The following is an 18,375-nucleotide window of genomic DNA, read 5'->3' as shown; positions in this document are numbered from 1 at the left end:
ATTGAACGCAAATTGAGTGCAAAAACGATAGGCAATGTCAAAACAATTTTTCTGTGCTTTTGTCAAAGACGCGAAATCATTTATGGAATATGGATTAAAAAAGAACTTTTCAAATTCCCTTCACCCCTCCCCCCTTAAAGTGATTTGGATTTTTTGCATTGGCTGATACAAAAATGCGCGCGCAAATTTAATAATTTCAAGTTTTCAACCATTTTGAATTTCAAAATTTAAAATGATTTTTGTAAACAGTTTTTAGAAAGTTACTTCGATGTTCAACTAATGATTCGTGTAGCCTTTTCTGTTTTAGTATGAAGACATTTTCAAGCGTGAAAGAAGTGTTTAATGCTGCTCAAACAAGCTCGCAACATCAAGCGACGCTTTTTAAAGCACTAGATAAATTGTTAGAATGCAGCGAATCGTCGGAGATATTTGTACAAGACTTCATTCACAACCTAAAGTATTGCATGATTGTCTTTCAAAAAGAGCCAGCCGTCGAAAGACTTATAGATTTCATTGCAACTTATGCTACAAGGCAGACGACTGCTAAGGGTGTACAAGAAATTTCAAAGGTATTTGAAGGCTTGCTTTTTTTATTCATGGTGAGTTTGTGTGGTTATAGTTACTTGATAGAAACGACTTTTCATTTGCAGGCTGGCGATTTGTCGTACACAGAAAGCAGTGATGAGGAAGATAGCGATCCAATGAGTTGGTTTCTCTTGAATCTCATGAATTTTCTTCTAGAAGTTCATGATTCACGAGATAAAGCAGTTCGCTATCGAACATGCCAACTCATCAGCAAAATATTCAACTACCTTGATGACGAGGCATCAATAAACCAGGAAATTGCTGATGGAGTTCTGACATCGATGATGAATCGACTGCTCGACAAAATTCCAACTGTTCGATCTCAAGCAATCCTTGCATTATCAAGACTACAAGATCCAAGTGATCCCAAGTGTCCAGTTATCGAAGTGTTTCTCTACATGATGCAATCTGATAACAGTGCGGATGTTAGAAAAACAGCAATGCAGTGTATTGCTATCACAAACAACACTCTACAGTATCTTCTTGGTAATGTCTTTTCTCATTAACATTTCGTATACCTGTGCTGTGCGGGGCAGTGCATTCTCTAAAAAATGACTTTTACAGTGTCTGTGCCGAATAAAAAGCCTGCCATTTTAATTGGACGAACTGTTTTCCTCACCTATCAGTTTCTGGAAGTACTTACACCATCCTAGTGTGTGCATCTTGTGCCCAATTAAAGATATGATAATTTTTCCTCCACTAAGTTAGTCCCTGAGTATGAGTCATGTTTTCTTTATTTCTTGTGAAAATCTCAAACTGTGAAATGTGTTGGTAGTATATTTTACATTTGTTATAATTATTATCATCATGGCAGTGATGAAGAAACATGGCGCCTTTTTCCCCACTTTTCTTGCAGAGAGAACTCGCGATGTAAAAGACAGTGTGAGGAAGTGCGCATTCCAAATTCTGGGACACAGAGTTGGCATTCGAGCACTAACCATTGCTCAGAGAGTTAAAATTCTTCACGACGGCTTAAATGATCGAGTTGAAAGTGTGAAACAGGCATGTTATTCGAAGCTTCTTTTGGAATGGATGAAACAATTCTGCAACAATAGTATACCAAAGCTGTTAGCATTGCTTGATGTTGAAAACTCTCTCAAGACATCTGAAATTGTTGTGAATGAACTACTTAAAGGTAAGAGTGAACTTCTTTAATCCAATTGTGGGTCTTAGTTGGGACTTCTATTGGATTCAATTAATTTCTAGGAACAGCAGCCACTGGACTTTCATTTCACATTGACACATTAAAGGAATTCATGAAAGGTCAGACCGTACTTCTGGAGAATCTCAACTGTGAAAGAGCCTTGTTCTGGCAATGTCTGGTTGGTTATTGCGTTAGTCTGGGTACTAAGGGACAATCAGCATTGGACGAAATCCTACCAGAAATATCAGAGTTCTGCCAATATATTGAAAGGTAGTGAACTACAGAGAAGTTTAGAAAAAATTTTTTTTCACGTTGAAATTTTTACGTCTAAAGTGACAGTGATGTCAACCATTAAGTTATATAGATAAGTGTTCCTCCAATGATGACGTCATCGAGAACAAGTGGCATGAAGAATTCGCACTGCAGCAACTGTTGACGATTGCTGCACATATGGATCTTTCCGATGAAGTTGGCAGGTAGGCTTTGGAAATGGATTTTGACATGCTTTGAATTTGTGTTTGCACGGTGGTGTTGCCCAAAGCTAGGTTAGGCAATGTTTGTTTTCCATAGCAGAGGAGTCATTGATTACAAAATGTAAAAATGCATATTATCAACAATCGAATTCATAGACTGACAAGTTCTGGACAGGCACGCAACTGGAAATCATTATTGAATCAGAGTGGGGGTGCAATTTTTGCAAATCTAAAGTGTTTTTGTATTTGTTTCTTTGTGTGTTCATACTCCTTGAAATCCCGACGTGTACTGTGTTTTCGTCATACGAACATAACGGATGTGTACGAAGGAGCTGTAAGAAAAGAGACGGGTGGGGATGGGGGTCATTGGCACAAATCAACATTTTACCAATATATATTAACCTTGATAATCATATAAGTTGTATAAAGTTCACCCCAGTATGTTGGTTGTGTATAAGGGTTCTGTTCAAAGCTAATTGTACAAATGATTAACGTCAGGGAATGTGTGATTTCGTCCCATTGGCTAGGTTATCCTAAAAAAGGGAATGATTTCATTCCATTGGCTAGGTTATCTTAAAAAAGGGAATGATTTCATCCCATTGGCTAGGTTATCCTACAAAAAGGGAATGTAGGTATCATGTTCCTTTGTGGAAAGTAGTAAATCTACAGCTTCTTGTTGTGTTGGTACAGTCATTTGCATTTGACCGTGCGCCGTGCATAAAGTAAACGTTTGTTATAGTTTCAAACCTTGACGTTACTAACGGCTAACTCATTGTTGCTAAGGCGTACGCGTTAAGCTATGGAAAATGTTTTTATCTAATAAACAATCGTGGCATGTTGAAATTATGCAAGTATGGAAAGACGTTTGAAAACGTTGAACTCTATCGTTAAATATAAGACTTTAAATTGGTATTGGTGAGCCACAGTGTGTCTTTGTCGTAGACTCGGAGAGCGACACTTTGTGATTAACCAATGCTATCTCAGGGTTACGCCTTAGCAACAATCAGATAGCTGTATAGTAACATCAAGTTAGCCGCTGGTAGCGAGTTTTGAAACTATAAAAAAACGTTCAATTTATGCACGGCGCACGGTCGATTGCAAATGGCTGTAAAAAGACACGGTCTAACTACAAAGCAATTGATCCACGTTAGAAAGAAGTTGAAAAAGCTGTTTCAAGACATGATGATCAATCCACAATGTCCCGTTTCTCTCATCCCGATCATTCATGAAAGATACTCCACTGTGGAACCTGATGAAGAGAAGAGGATCATCGAGATAGCGGAAGTGATCGCCGACATCCGAGAACCAATCACAGTTGTTGATACTCCTCGGATCAATGAAGATAACCGCGCCAGGGAACTGAAGGTAATGATCTCCGTGAATTGACGGTGTTACACGACCGATGGCCGATAGATTTATTTGAAATAAGGTAGTAATACTTGAGAAACTCTCTTGAAATGGTCACATTCAAAAACTTGTGAAAGCAAAACAAACATTTTTGTAATCGTTGATCGTCCGGGTTAGTGCACTTCTAAGAAGAACTCTCGATACTTTGTGTTAGCTGTGGTCATCGTCTCAGAATCAATACCGTTTAAAGTCAACGACAACGACTATGATTACTTTTAACCACGCCAAAACGTCAGTTAACACCAACAGTTCTTCACCTGGACGCGCAACATCTACAAATATTTAAAGATACTTTTGGGTTCAAGCCGGGAGTATCGTTACATATTTGCAGATATAGATCGTGCAGGTTGGTATATTCCTGAGAAGGACTGCTATTGTTGTTGACTGACGTTTCGACAACCTTAGCGGTAATCATCTTCAGAGTCAAGTGAGGAGTAAACGTCAGGTTAGCCGTATTTGTTATCTGGGTAACCGTATTATCCAGATAAATACGGCCAACCTGACGTTTACTCCTCGTTTCACTCTGAAGATGACTACCGCTAAGGTTGTCGAAACGTCAGTCAACAACAACAAAAACAGTCCTTCTCAGGACTATACCAACCTGGACGATCTACATTTACATACATGGAACAATATGTTCTTTTACGAAGAAATAGCTTATTTTCTTCTCTCCGCAGCTTGCCGGGGTTCGAGTGAAGATCAACCAACTGCGAGACGACATGGAAAACTTCGTTTCCGCACAAGAATTCGATAAAGCTGCAGATGTGAAGAGACAGTTGTGTGAACTGGAACAAGAGAAGTCCGATCTGGAAAATGAAGCAAACCACGTGAATAAATTTCAAACTAGAATTGAGAAGGTGCAATAAAATCATCGGTGGAGAGGAAAGGAATCTGGCAAAATGCTTATTGGTTTTCTTATGCTTAGGATGATGCTGAAACCTTGGCGAAGTGTTTGCGTGTTGCCAGTGGATTGGTACGAGGTATCATTCGGAGTAGTCTTAATCATCCAACACCGAGTACCTTGGTTGAAACTCTCGTAAGTTATCGTTTTTCCTAACTACTACCTAGCATATTCTTGTTTCATATAACATCCACAATTGTCCTAACTACTACCTAGCATATCTTTGTTTCATATAACATCCACGATTGTCCTAACTACTACCTAGCATATCTTTGTTTCATATAACATCCACGATTGTCCTAACTAGCATATCCTTGTTTCATATAACATCCACGATTGTCCTAACTACTAACTAGCATATCCTTGTTTCATATAACATCCACGATTGTCCTAACACTTCCTAGCATATCCTTGTTTCATATAACATCCACGATTGTCCTAACTACTACCTAGCATATCCTTGTTTCATAAAACATCCACGATTGTCCTAACTACTACCTAGCATATCCTTGTTTCATATAACATCCACGATTGTCCTAACTACTACCTAGCATATCCTTGTTTCATATAACATCCACGATTGTCCTAACTACTACCTAGCATATCCTTGTTTCATATAACATCCACGATTGTCCTAACACTTCATAGCATATCCTTCTTTCATATAACATCCAGGATTGTCCTAACTACTACCTAGCATATCCTTCTTTCATATAACATCCACAATTGTCTTAACTACTAACTAGCATATCCTTGTTTCATACAACATCCACGATTGTCCTTAGTACTACCTGGAATATCCTTGTTTCACATATAACATCCACGATTGTCCTTAGTACTACCTGGAATATCCTTGTTTCACATATAACATCCACGGTTGTCCTAACTACTACTTAGCATATCCTTGTTTCATATAACATCCACGATTCTCCTAACTACTACCTAACATTACCTTGTTTCACATCCACGATTGTCCTATTTTGTAGATCCTTCCTGGTGTTCAAAATGAAGAACCTCTTGTGAGAGAAGTCGCCGTTGAATGTCTTGGTCTTTGTTCTTTATTATCACGTGACTTTGCGAGCCGTCATCTCGTCCTCTTCTTACAGGTACATTTACTCCTCATTTTGTCATCAAACACGTGAAACTAACTCTCAAAACTTGGTAAATACAATATCGCAGATTGTTCTCCTTGATGTCGACGAAGTAAAAATTTCAGCTTTAAAATCCATCCTCGATCTGCTTCAAGTTTATGGTTTGGAAACGTTCAAAGTGACGCCAGCAGAACAAGCCATTGTCGAGGCAGAGCAGTCTGTCTTGGAGCCTGAGAACGAGAACCATGATGATGATGATGATGACGAAGTCAGTGATGGTGAAGAAGTTGATTGTGATGATGAAGGCAATGATAATAACGACGACAATGGTGGTGAGGAAGGCAGTGGTAGTAATGGCGAAGGCAGTGATGATAACAATGCTGAGAAAGTTGACGAAGCAGAGGTTATTATTAACGAAGCGCAGAAGTCTGTCTCTCACGTTTTGTATGTTTTGATTAAGTGTTTGGAAAAAGAGGTATGTTGTTGCTTTAAATTGATTGTTTGGTATACCACGATGTCGTAGGGAAATTGCCACCCCTCCTGCATGCTCTCTAGTCAAGGCTAGGAGGAGTGAGCACTTCTCCCTTTCCCTCGTAAACCCATCCCTGTATGTAAGTTTAAACACCTCTGCGTGCATGCTCTCTTGTCAAGGCTAGGAGGAGTGAGCACTTCTCCCTTTCCCTAGTAAACCCATCCTTGTATGTAAGTTTAAACACCTCTGCGTGCATGCTCTCTAGTCAAAGCTAGGAGGAGTGAGCACTTCTCCCTTTCCCTCGTAAACCCATCCCTGTATGTAAGTTTAAACACCTCTGCGTGCATGCTCTCTAGTCAAAGCTAGGAGGAGTGAGCACTTCTTCCTTTCCCTAGTAAACCCATCTCTCTATGTAAGTTTAAACACCTCTGCGTGCATGCTCTCTAGTCAAGGCTACGAGGAGTGAACACTTCTCCCTTTCCCTTGTAAACCCTCCCTGTAAGTCAGTTTAAACACCTCTGCCATGATGTATGTTGCAAATCCTTTCTTTGTACAGAATCCTTGGATTCGTTGCATTGCCGCTGAAGGTTTTGCAAAACTCATGCTGTCTGGTCGTGTTCACAGTCCCAAAGTGTTCTCGCGTCTCTTGATTTTGTGGTATAATCCACTAACGGAAGATGATCCATACCTCAGAGAATCCATTGGTGTTTTTATGAGCGCTTTTGCTTTTGATTCTCGGTGAGGAAGCCGTATATTTTTTTACTTCGTGCCTTCCGTTTTATGCGGAGGTCATTTTTTAATCCCGAACAAAGATTCCTTAAACATTGGTCCACTAAAGATCATTCATTTTATTCAGTTCGAACCAAGAACAGATTGCAGATGCCGTTCTTCCAACACTGAGGACTTTATTCAACGCTCCAACGTCTTCTCCACTTGCACAAATTGACGTGGCCAATGTCGCCGAACTACTTGTTCATTTGACTTCAACCAAATGTTTGGATAGTGGTTCTGGTAATTCAAATGACGAAGACAGCGTAGACGAGGCACGGGTAAATAACTAAATATACTTACTATACGCACGTTGCTGTAAGATTACGTAACTTAAAAACAAATTAATTAAACGCTTTGAACCGGGGAGAGTTAGTCCAGGTTAGTCTATTCCTGAGAACCATTGGTTTTGACTGACTTTACGACATGGCTTAGCAATAGTCATCTTCTCTGTTAACAACGACATTAACAGTCCTTCTCGTGACTCCACTAATCCGGACGAAACAATGAACATTGCTGTTCAAGCAAATCGATGCAGTTTTTTAATAAACTAAATGGTTTGAATCCAGGATTAACGGTTCATATTTATAGAAGTCAATCGTCCAGCTTAGTGCAGTCTTGAGGAGAAGGTCTAGGGTTTACTGATGTTTCAACATCCTTAGCGGTAGTCATCTTCAGATTCAGCACCAACACCAAATCATTAAACTTTCGTTTCAGCCTGATTCCATCCACGGTGGTTTGGCGCTAAAGATTGCTAACGAAATCATCACCACACCATTCTCTCCAGGTGTTCGCGTGCTTTGTAAAGCACTCACACTGCTGAATTTAACAAACGCCAAGGAAAATGTTTTAAAAGATTTGGTTGTTCTCTGCGAGAAAATGTTGAAGGTATTTGCACTTCAAGACAATCATACAACTATTGGAAATTTTTGCCAGACTAAACTGTGGACTGATTTAATTTCTTAGCATCTGTTTCATCCATAGGAAATTGAGGATGCACAATCGGGGAAATATATAGCAAAGTTCCAGAAATCTCTGAGTCTTTTGAGACAATAAACAAGCAAGGGTACAGGTACAAGTCAGCGATATTGAAAAATTTACTTATATATAACTGTAGAGTCACTGGAGTGTTGAAAAGTGTTTATATGATTAGTTGTAACTGAACTAACTAATCCAACATCAAATGATTTGATCTACGAGGTATTTTTCTTTTGATATATCTGTTTTGGCATCCGGGGGGGGGGCTGTTGATTCAATAGAAAAGTGAATCAATGCGTAAAGATTAGCTTGAGTATATTGGGATATGCAATAAAAGAACAATGTTTGTAATGATGAAGTAAATTTAATGAAAGACTGACACAGTAAAGATAACTTTTAGGGCTCAACCTCTTCCCTACCAGAGACATACACGTACATCCTCTTTGTGATAGCTCAGCATCCCAGGATGTACATGTACTTCATCCTAGCATCAGCGATTTTTATTAACCCTGATCTTTGGGACAAAGCTAAAGCCAAATAATTAGATATTTGAAGGATTTTGCAGTTGTTGGTGAACATGTGCTGGTGGTAGGGAAAAGGTTTCAATTATATCATCAGTAGCAGACATTGGGAGGAGTGATCCCCCCCCCCCTCTTGAAATAACTGCCTAAGAACATATTTATCACCAATTGACTTATTCCTTTCCCCTTTTCACAAAATTTTATCAAGTATCTGCTACCATTTATCACTTGTACAAATATAATGTAACAAGTTACAAGTTCATGTAGCACTATTTACACATTTAAATACAATAACAATATTTATATATGTCTATATTTGTGCGTACCGATCATCTATGATTTACCCCAGCTCATAATTTATAGTGACAAGTGTCTAATAATAAAGGAATACATGTATACATTCCTGCTATCTTTAGTTAAATTTAATAGAAAGTATCTCCACTAAATGGATACTTCACCAAAATCCTCATAGGATAATACAACAGGAATTTGTCTTTTTTGCCTTCAAACGAAAAAAGCAAAATAAAATTAGCACAAAGTTGATATTCACAACCACAAGAAGGTAATTCCTACAGTGGTATAGAATGTTTTTGACTGTATGGTCAACTCTCTTGATTTATCCACTAAGTCGTCAAGCTTTTCCCCTCGCTCTAATACGCTTTCAATAGTATTGTGCTGCAAATTAACATAAGTAGTAATATGTAATGTTAGAATTGTGTACATGGCCGATAAAAAAATCTACACATCAGAGGTCTACATTTCATACCAGAACTATCTTTGTTTCATCTAATTCTGCTTGAACCTTCATCATCGGATCTGCTTGACTTGGATTCTAGGAAAAGAAACACAAAATAGCAAGCATTTCAAGATACTTGAAAAAGCATGTCATGTTCTGGGTTGTATTTCAACCTACTTGATACTTATCCAAGTATTCTCTTGACTTCTCAAACACAATATCTCTTAATTAGAGTAAGAATACTTTATTATAAATGTCAATGATTTTTCGTAGCAAAAAACATGAATGATTTATTTACTTCATCTCGAGCTCAAGCAGTTTGTGAAGAGGGTATTCTTGAAGAAAGTCCTCCAAAACCTAAATTATGAAATTATAGAATTATCAGTTTAGGACAATGGAACAAGGTTTATAAAATGCGAAATAATTACCTTTTTTGAGAAACTAATTGATGTGTTATAGCAGTGCACATACATAATTGAAACTCGTTCTAATAAGATGTTATTTTAAACACGTAATTTCTTGTTTTTTACCTTCAGGTAAGATAATGGGTTACCCAATTTTTACCACATCTCACATAATTATGTACAATTGTGGCAAAACAAGGCTGTAATTTCTCAAACAACATAAATTAATATGATTAAGAAAGAGCAAGAACCTTTCCAATCAATGTGAATGCCACTCTTGAAGGATATTCAGAATCGGAAATCAAAACGCCAGACAAATTATTTGCATCTACATAGACATGGCAAACATATTCTAAAGAAAAGCAAAAGGTATGGCATTAGCATGGAATATTATATTGTCTACACTAGCTTCCAGTAAGACAGAATGAACCAGCTTGCAGACCTTGTTCCTTAACCGATGCTCTCTCCTTAACTCTTGTTCGTTCCACGATTATTCTCGCAGTAAAGTCCATGAACTCTTTCACACTATCAAAATTGAAACAACAGCATACTTTTGATATTGGTGTTTTAGTTAAGACAAGGTTGGCCAGAATATAAATACTCAAAATATCATGGCTAAACACACTTCCTCTCTTCCTGAATGTATTCTTTGATATTGAAGACAGAATTCAACGCTCAATGATTATATTTATACTGGCTAAGAGACGTGTTCGTGAATAAGGATGATCAAATATTGTAGATGTTTATTTGTTGCTTGGTGTAACCGTACAATTTAGTATGATACTCTAGAATCTTAACTTTTTACCTCGACCTTTGAAAATAGCCAAAAGATTGTAGATCATAAGCAGAATTAAGGGCTTTCACGTTTGTCCCCTTAAGTAGGATACAAAGAGCGTATAGTTTCACCATTTTTAAAGAATCTTCCGAAAATAGTAGATAAAATAAAAGAATTTATTAAGATAAATTTGAAGGTATGATTAAAAATGTGACGTGTTGATAGCACGGGTGACAGCGCTTGTGTATTGTGGGACTAAATGGGATTTTTGTGGATGATGATATGGATATTTAATGATCATTAATGCTTGGTATATTGGGATCACTAAGACCATAAGTGAATAGCATTTTGGAGTGCCGCCATCTTGAGTGTGGCTGTTGAAATATTTTCCTAGAAGAGAGTAAATATGCCGGTTTCTGTATCTCCAGCAATTCGGGTAAGTCATGTTTACTGTTAAAAGAAAATGAAACTTAGGAAAGCGCATTATTTTCAAGGTTTTATTTCGTTTCCGTTGAAAAGCGAGCGTTTTTATGTTAATATTGCTCTGTTCTCAGTTCTCTAGATATGCTGCTTTACTTGTTGGTATTGGCTATGGTTACAAAAGAAATGGTATAGTATCAATATGGCTGGTACACGTTAATCTTACAAGTTTGAGTAAAACTTTCTAGTTGCACATTAAGACATTTTAAGCACATTAAGGCTTAAATAAGCATTGAACATCCTTAGACAGGCTAGACTAGCTATCTCACTCAAGTTACTTAGTCAAGTATCATTTTATATTTTTGGCTTTGTATGGTTGTATTTGTCCTTTTATAAAAGCATAGTTCAACTGTGCTCACCCTTCACATTTTCACCGAAAATTTTCTAGCTATTATTTGCCATGGTACATCAACTAATTACTCATTACTTAAATTTTGGTTTTGCTGCTGTTTTCTGGTAGAATACCTAAAACCTTATGGAGCCAAAGACAGAAAACTCCATGAGAAAAAGCTGAAAGAACAAGCTGAGTTGAAGCGTTTGCGAGAAGCTGCAAATGAAGGCACGTTGATACTAGATAGAGCTTTCTGTTTTTCATTGCATGTTGTGGCAGTAGACATTAGAAAATGTTCACGTTTTTCTCCTTAGTATTTCTCCTTTTCAATTGCACTTCTTTGAACTCAAACTTGTTGCACAAAAGTTGACTTGTTTAATTATCATATTTCAGGGAAAAGTATCTTTGATTCTTGAAGATGTATTATGATAATGCAAGAAAATATGCAATTCTGGAGAAAATTTGATCTATATTATCGGTGTTAATGACGTTCGAACAACTATTCTCCATCTTTTACGAAGTGATAATATTAAAAATAGAAAGTTTTGACCTGTTTAGTTTCATTTTATAAATTCTTTGGCGAACCGTCGGCGTCAGTCTTCCACATATTTACAAATGTAGCGCTTTTAATTAACGTGCAGCTGTGGTTCATACAGTCATTGCTTTTTTATTTTTTGAAACAAAATCAAAAACAAAAGCTGCCTTCTACTAAAAAATTAAACATCGAGGTGGCGGTCGCCATTTTTAATATATACGTCCCCAAAACCGGATGTGTTATTCAACTTGAATACTATTGGTTCGCTCTAATTAAGCGCGAAATCCAAATATTTTACCCGGTAAAATGCATTTGTTTACATCAAAAACCACGTGGCAGACCATGTGCAGGAAAATTCTAGCATCGTCCCCATACTTCATGAAAGAGACTATTTATCTTTATATGAGATAAATGAGAGGTTGAAATGCAAACAAAAGTTTGAAAAGATAGCAGAAAACATCTGCTATGATTTATTTTAAATAAGTTATCTTGGTGTTTGTACATTTGTTAACATATGATAGGTTATAGGTATGCTTGTGTCAAAAAAACGTATTTTCTGTTACATATAGGTTAATATATAAATAAATAGCTTTGAAATATTATATAAAGAGCACGGTGCTTTGTGCTGGATTGGCATTTGTTCCATCTTCCTCTATAAGTGCAACATCTAGTTCAACATCTACCATGCTGTTGTTACTTGGGGAAAATAATTCCATTAACTTTCTGTTGGAATTGTCATCTTCACTAAGCATATTGCTGTCTATTGTTTGTGATGTCTTCATTTCTGTAGTAGGAGAAGATATAATAGGTGAAGCTGTAGGTGTAATCAATAAACTCACACCCAAATCCTCAGATTCATAATTAGTGAACATCACTTTCTTCTGCTCAATAGCAAAATTCTCTTTGAGACTAACATTCCTTTTATCCTGTAAACAACAAAAACAATTATATTTACGACAATTAATAAATCATGATAACAATATCATTTATGCAGGCTTAAAATCTTACCACATGTTTAAAACATTTCAAATTCTTCCTATCACAATTCACACTCAAAAATGTCCTCTAAAAAGACAGAAATACGTGATATAATATATATTTTCTTGATAGGTAAAATGATCTTCTAAATTTAATAAATAATTCAGTTACATCAAACAATGCAAACAACGTGCTTGACACCGAAATAATTGCTAAATCGATGATTTACAACAAAAGAACTAATAAACGCTATTCACCGCTTTCATTTTATTAAAATCCAATGCTGGTCGAGGAATATCTATCTCCGATAGCCTTCTCTTTAAACCAGAGTTCATGTTTAACGTAAACGAAGGATGCGACTGACTTCGCCTTGGCATTGTGGGAGACATTTTATGACACTCTTGGCTGGCGTCAGTAAAACCTTTATCTATTTCATTGTTATGCTTTTCGTCGCTTATCAACCGTAGTGGAAAAAATTTAGAGTCGTCCATAGTAGAATTGGCCGATACAGGTCTTGAGATTGGAGATTCTGGTGGTGTTGACCAACTGTTAAAAAATGTTTCGCCACAAGTGAACTCCAAAGATCTCACTCCAGAAGGCTTATAATAAGTGTCGGTCTTTCTTGATTTGACTGGCGTCCAGATGGAAGAAGGTTCCGGGCGCCAGCCTGAGACACTTTCAAAATTTGCATCGGTGTTTGACAACGATCGACAGAGTCGCTTTCTTGCTGGTGGATAGCTTTGGCATCTCGTTCCGTGAAAAGCCAACGTTCGTAGCTTGCCGACTTCTTGTGCGCGGTTTGTACCGTTGTCCTTCGACATTGTTCTTCTATGATTCAGTTTTGAAGGCCTCGAAGACTTTCCCGTGACATCTATATAATAAAAATACTTTCACAATATAAAATACGAACATTGTACATCTGTGGTCGGGTCACGTCTTGTTGTTTCCAATTACGCTATGCATTGAAAACATAATTCTCTGCAAGCGAAATAATCATCTTGAAATGTGAGAAAATACGAAGTATACTTGCCATATAATGACATGCTTTTCTTCATCCTTTCCTCGTGAATCTGTAGAAAGTTTAAATTGCTTTGTGTAATCATAATACTCGCGAATAATAAACATCTTTCCAGTAGCATGTGGCTCATATCCAGTTATTCACACACATAACACGATACCCAACAAAATAGATCTACAAAAGTAAAAAATTCATACCCTTTCTTTCGTAGTAATCTCTTCCAATGTTTGGTCTTGAAGTTTCTCCGTAATTAAGGTAACCATTTTGAGAAAGCTCCATAAAATTTGCGATCAAAATATGCCGAGAACACAATTTCTTAGCCTGTTGCCAGCTCAAACAAAAGGTAAATGCAACCGTTTCAATATGCGATCCCGACGATTTCTGGCAATTTCTTATTTGTCTAAATCAAAGCAATATACCAAAGGTACGTAGTATGACATATTCAAAAGCAACACCTTGAATACACAAGGACTGGTCACAAAGCATTGCCCAATGCCCTTACCTGTAAAAGGCGACATGTTGACTTCAAGATGTCGCATATCACTTGTACATATCACGTTTGCCTGAGATTGAAAAAAAAACACAAGAAAGGAAAGGACGTCAAAAACATAGTAAAGGTTACTCCCGTTCTTTATGGCCAGCATCGTAAAGAAATGCGTTGCATGGAGGCACGAATGGATACTAGCGGCAAAGACCACTCAGTTCTTGAACTGCAAATTTGGAAAAGAACGTTATTTACCTTCGACCAAACATGACACTGACACCAGTTAGGTCATATTATACTCGAAACAAAAATGAAAATTCGGTGATTCGATAAGAGGCGAAAGTTGCGTACGATACTAGAACTACAACAATTTAAAATGCACACCCGAGAATTTGCACATTATCACAACAAATATCCTATACGGTCACCCAACCAATCATGTTGCTTTATTTTACGTGTACTTGCCTTGCATTGGCTACACGTCGGTTTATGACGTTCTTCTCGTTTTATCAATGGCATTTTCGACTCATTGAAAAAAAATGCAAATTTTCGACATCCCACATTACAGAGAATTTTGATCAAAAAAGATTATTCGTTTCTTGGTTGCTGCTGCAAAATACTAATTGCAAAAAAGATAAAAAAGATTCCCTTCGATAAAGTTTGCCAATCTTCTTCCACATACTTTTGTTTACATAAAAATTCCTAGGTTATGTCTACTAAATCAATACAATAGCAAGTGTTGACTGACAAAGAAATTGAACGTGTGCAAACGAAACTCATCTCATTTTTTCGAGGAAATAATTGATAATTTTATACCGAAATTCACTAAATTAAGTGTTGATACGAAAGTATGCCATCCCCAGCCACTAGCAACTTAATGTTCATTCATGCTGGTTTAATTTAGGCTTCCACTCCATGCTAAACTATGGAAATTAAGATGCTCAGGAGATTGTCTAAAATGAAAAGAAAGCGACTGCTAAACGAACATGAAATGTTGAAATACACATTATAAGTTTATATTCGATTATTTGTCTACGAGAAATGATATGGCAGGTCATTTTTAATTATCAAATTCTATAACAAATGAAGCAAAACTATAAATATTATATGTTGAAATGAGTAAATTTAGACGGCGGCGACATTTTTGTTCATTTATGAACGTTTAGTAATAATTTCCTAGCCTTTTCACACCTTTCAATTTCACGAGGTGGAGTGACTGCCGTATTTCAATACTCATTTTTATCAAAGCATGGTTTATATCAAAAAAAGACATTTGAAAGAATTTTTGCAAAATGACATGAGTGAATAGCTTCGAAATTTTTTAATAAAGCATACTGTTTTAAACGATATTGTTTTGTTTTGAGTAGTGTCTCGAAATGGAAATTAGACTCTTTATAAGCGTGCCTACCGCCCACCACGATGCAATGCTCGTTTATAATTAAGCAATTTTAAACACAAGAAACAGCATTTGCTGTCATATGCAAATTGAATTGGTATGAATGCAATCATATCGTTCACGCAACCCACCAAAAATCCAATGTTATTGAGAAACCTGCTGCATGAAGACATTGTTCATAAGAATCTTAGTACAGTTGTATCACTAACAGAAGACCTAAAGTAAAATTAACATTATACAATATCGCTCAAATACAATATGTATTCAATGTCTTCATGCAACGCATTGTTATCTTAAAGAGGAACGAAATTTGCATGAGGGATAGGAATTGTCAACACCATTTTATTGGAAAAGAAGTTTCTAGATTCTTTTCATATAATGTGAAAGTAAGGCTGCACTACTCTGAAAATGCTTCCATTGTAGTATCATTTTCAAGTTTGCTCCTCTTGACTAGTTCCTCTTCATCTCGGATGAGCTCAACTAGTTCTTATATATCTTCATGTAGGCAATGGCGTATTTAACACCATTTAAAACAAGGATTGACAAGACCTCACGAATGGAACTACTTTGTGTCATTGTGCAACGTATACAGTACATTAATTATACTCAGGAAATCGTCAAGGCGATAGGTATGTCAACGAAAGTCGCACACTAACGTGAAAATAAAATGATTGATATGAATATGCCGACACCAATGTCAAACAAAGATGTCCTGTTAAGCCATTAGAAAATTTTGCACGACTTAGAGTTATCAGAATTGGATTAAACGAATATAGTGGAACAGTTGCTGTTTACTGTAAATTCGTATCCCATCGCTAAAAAAGCGAATGCCTCGATTAATGGGACACATAAAACGAGAAATGATTGGATTTCAGACATCATTCACTTGTCTGTTATGTTACTGAAAAAGTACTTGTGCACGAATCAGACAATGTATATTGGAAAGACGACAGGAAGTTACTGGGCTTTCAATCTAAGATCCGATCACAAATGTTGAAAGAAAATCTGAATAAGATTATATCGTCAATTCGATGCATGAAATAGCAACGCTTGCTTCTGTTTTCTCGTGAAAATCATCTGGTTGCTTTGAAATTACACCAATAAGCCGTACTCCGTACATGATATCCATTTAATAAGTCTAAGGAAATATTCCTGAAGGTATTTATGCGCGCATAATAAATTTATCATGTGTATGGATTCGTATATTGCTGCTCATATATTGGACTTTTCTCATAATCTAATTATTTTATATATCCCTACGTGTAATAAGATCAGACAATGACTACTTGTTTTCAATTAAGTGCTCGTGGTTTTTCATCAGAGCGACGTGATTTTCTTTTTTTAAAACCTATCGCCCTAAAACGAAGTTATTTTCACATTGAAGTATTTCCCGTTTTTCGACAGAAGTCCGGAATTTCACCTATCCAATTCTAAAGTGCTTGTGCGATGATTTTATTTTCACAAACGAACAATATGCCCTTCAAGAATCACTTAGGTACATGTGAAAGAATTTTCGATTTAATGAAACCTAAACACGGCCTTTTCTGAAAGGAAATTCAGCTCGTGAAAACATCCGAGTTAAATTGAAATGCCCGCTGCGTTGTCTTCAGCCCGATGAGATTTTTTATTAAATCAATAGTGCTCTAGTTCCAAATGCCTTTGTTACCAAAATACCGCCTCTAAGTTCATATGACAACGTGCCTTTGCTTGTTCTATTGAATGTTTGAGAAGGTACGTGTGAACTACTGTGGTTGATGGCTGTTTTTTAACTATTATTATTATGACAATGGTCTGTTTTGCGAGGCTCATCACATATTTTGATCGCTTTAGATGAAGATCCTCGCGCAATATCTGTCATCTGTGCAGAAATGGTTGGGAAGATTAGTCAGCCGCAGCGAAATGCAGTTGTCAAAAAGGCTGGTGGAAAAATTCTTCTCTTTCTATAATCCATGAACAAAGCTAGATGATCATTCCAATTACTGAAGAATGAGTAGATTTTTTCATGGATCGTTTAAAATACTGTTATTTTCGCTTCGTTGTTATGTTAATTTGACGGATTTTAAAACTTATCTTATTCATCCCACCATTTGATGTTAATAACGTGTATTTATATATATATATATATATGTACATATATGTTCACCGCTTTCGCTTTAAGCAAAGCTCACCTTTATAGGTTTGAGCGCTCTGGTGACTCTACAATACAATCCATACAATGTGTAACCGTACATCCTGTGTCCCAAGTGCAGGAGTCACCATTTTACTATGGTGATAGCCGGGAGGGCACATTGTTATATACTTTGTATATATATGTATATATATGGTCTTTGTCTAATGGCAATCGTCAATGACAACCATTTTCAAATACCAAACTAAGGAAAATGCATCAAAGAAACTCCTACCTTGTCATCGGTCGAGAATCGTGTGATATATGGATAAACATATATTGGACGCTATCCTTTTAAAAAATTGACATGAACGAGAAATGTGCCACCATGCAGCTAGGTGTGAATGTGGTCTATTTGAACTCTGTTACCAATTTAGCAGCCCTTTCAACTTTGTGATATGAGAACGTTTAACAGAATGGCAGATTTTAAAACCGTCTACAAGACACTAGCCTGTAAGGTAATCCCATTGTTTTATTTCATCGCTTTAATCATCTCTAAATCAATATTCAAAAAATCAAAAAGCTTTCTCTGAGGCACAGCAATATTTTCTCGTAAACCACACATACCCTTCTTTATTGTTAGAAAAGAATTAATTCGTTTTAACGCCGCCCTGTCTAGCGAATAAAATCGGCCCCGTATGATTTTAATGGAATTTGATGCTTTTCAACTTCTTGATCTTTCTGCGAAAAGATCATTTTTAATTTGATGGCAATCACAAGGAGCTCAAGTA

The 18,375-nt window shown here is 36.7% G+C and overlaps 3 protein-coding genes and 1 long non-coding RNA gene across 7 annotated transcripts; 2 read left to right on the top strand and 2 right to left on the bottom strand.

The window, feature by feature from the left end:
• Positions 1–231: 231 nt before the first annotated feature.
• On the top strand, positions 232–8,643 carry LOC124444086 (condensin complex subunit 3-like). Of its 2 annotated transcripts, none has more exons than XM_046994664.1 (14): positions 232–569; positions 651–1,071; positions 1,442–1,720; positions 1,798–1,999; positions 2,086–2,205; positions 3,354–3,567; positions 4,287–4,466; positions 4,535–4,645; positions 5,497–5,616; positions 5,690–6,076; positions 6,630–6,811; positions 6,930–7,122; positions 7,559–7,729; positions 7,826–8,643. In XM_046994664.1, the coding sequence occupies exons 1-14, from the start codon at positions 309–311 to the stop codon at positions 7,895–7,897; spliced, it is 2,913 nt and encodes a 970-aa protein (XP_046850620.1). In that variant the 5' UTR covers positions 232–308; the 3' UTR covers positions 7,898–8,643. The 2 variants fall into 2 exon arrangements, with proteins under 2 accessions (XP_046850620.1, XP_046850619.1); XM_046994663.1 differs by having other exon boundaries at positions 233–569; positions 1,792–1,999.
• Positions 8,561–10,490, bottom strand: LOC124444087 (synaptobrevin homolog YKT6-like). The gene is made up of 8 exons (XM_046994665.1): positions 10,286–10,490; positions 9,923–10,005; positions 9,732–9,832; positions 9,375–9,433; positions 9,254–9,299; positions 9,107–9,172; positions 8,914–9,015; positions 8,561–8,842 (listed from the first exon to the last, which is right to left on the bottom strand). The coding sequence occupies exons 1-8, from the start codon at positions 10,387–10,389 to the stop codon at positions 8,807–8,809; spliced, it is 597 nt and encodes a 198-aa protein (XP_046850621.1). The 5' UTR covers positions 10,390–10,490; the 3' UTR covers positions 8,561–8,806.
• A 92-nt stretch (positions 10,491–10,582) lies between these two features.
• On the top strand, positions 10,583–11,295 carry LOC124444088. The gene is made up of 3 exons (XR_006947828.1): positions 10,583–10,691; positions 10,810–10,864; positions 11,196–11,295. It is a non-coding gene; the product is annotated as an uncharacterized LOC124444088 (long non-coding RNA).
• A 743-nt stretch (positions 11,296–12,038) lies between these two features.
• LOC124443951 (protein FAM53A-like) lies at positions 12,039–18,361 on the bottom strand. Of its 3 annotated transcripts, none has more exons than XM_046994500.1 (7): positions 17,880–18,361; positions 14,100–14,307; positions 13,795–13,997; positions 13,610–13,649; positions 12,837–13,450; positions 12,610–12,666; positions 12,039–12,527 (listed from the first exon to the last, which is right to left on the bottom strand). In XM_046994500.1, the coding sequence occupies exons 3-7, from the start codon at positions 13,858–13,860 to the stop codon at positions 12,201–12,203; spliced, it is 1,104 nt and encodes a 367-aa protein (XP_046850456.1). In that variant the 5' UTR covers positions 13,861–13,997; positions 14,100–14,307; positions 17,880–18,361; the 3' UTR covers positions 12,039–12,200. The 3 variants fall into 3 exon arrangements, with proteins under 3 accessions (XP_046850456.1, XP_046850457.1, XP_046850455.1); XM_046994501.1 differs by having other exon boundaries at positions 14,100–14,160; XM_046994499.1 differs by lacking the exon at positions 17,880–18,361 and adding an exon at positions 14,337–14,977 and having other exon boundaries at positions 14,100–14,160.
• Positions 18,362–18,375: the final 14 nt, after the last annotated feature.

Source organism: Xenia sp. Carnegie-2017, unplaced genomic scaffold (assembly GCF_021976095.1).
Source record: "Xenia sp. Carnegie-2017 unplaced genomic scaffold, XeniaSp_v1 HiC_scaffold_21, whole genome shotgun sequence".
Taxonomy (NCBI): domain Eukaryota; kingdom Metazoa; phylum Cnidaria; class Anthozoa; order Malacalcyonacea; family Xeniidae; genus Xenia; species Xenia sp. Carnegie-2017.
Note: the sequence above shows the minus strand (reverse complement) of the source record. Positions and strands in the feature narration are given on the sequence as shown.

Excerpts from the sequence above, each read along its gene's own strand:
- LOC124444086 (XM_046994663.1), top strand. The coding sequence starts at position 309 with ATGAAGACATTTTCAAGCGTGAAAGAAGTGTTTAATGCTGCTCAAACA. Across the intron at positions 3,568-4,286 it reads ACCGCGCCAGGGAACTGAAG|CTTGCCGGGGTTCGAGTGAA; the intron begins GTAATGATCTCC and ends TTCTCTCCGCAG. Across the intron at positions 6,077-6,629 it reads TTAAGTGTTTGGAAAAAGAG|AATCCTTGGATTCGTTGCAT; the intron begins GTATGTTGTTGC and ends TTCTTTGTACAG.
- LOC124444087 (XM_046994665.1), bottom strand. The coding sequence starts at position 10,389 with ATGGTGAAACTATACGCTCTTTGTATCCTACTTAAGGGGACAAACGTG. Across the intron at positions 10,006-10,285 it reads GGCTATTTTCAAAGGTCGAG|TGTGAAAGAGTTCATGGACT; the intron begins GTAAAAAGTTAA and ends CAATTTTGATAG. Across the intron at positions 9,434-9,731 it reads CATTCACATTGATTGGAAAG|GTTTTGGAGGACTTTCTTCA; the intron begins GTTCTTGCTCTT and ends TTCATAATTTAG.
- LOC124443951 (XM_046994500.1), bottom strand. The coding sequence starts at position 13,860 with ATGGTTACCTTAATTACGGAGAAACTTCAAGACCAAACATTGGAAGAG. Across the intron at positions 13,650-13,794 it reads AGATTACTACGAAAGAAAGG|ATTCACGAGGAAAGGATGAA; the intron begins GTATGAATTTTT and ends AACTTTCTACAG. Across the intron at positions 12,528-12,609 it reads TGAAATGTTTTAAACATGTG|GATAAAAGGAATGTTAGTCT; the intron begins GTAAGATTTTAA and ends TGTTGTTTACAG.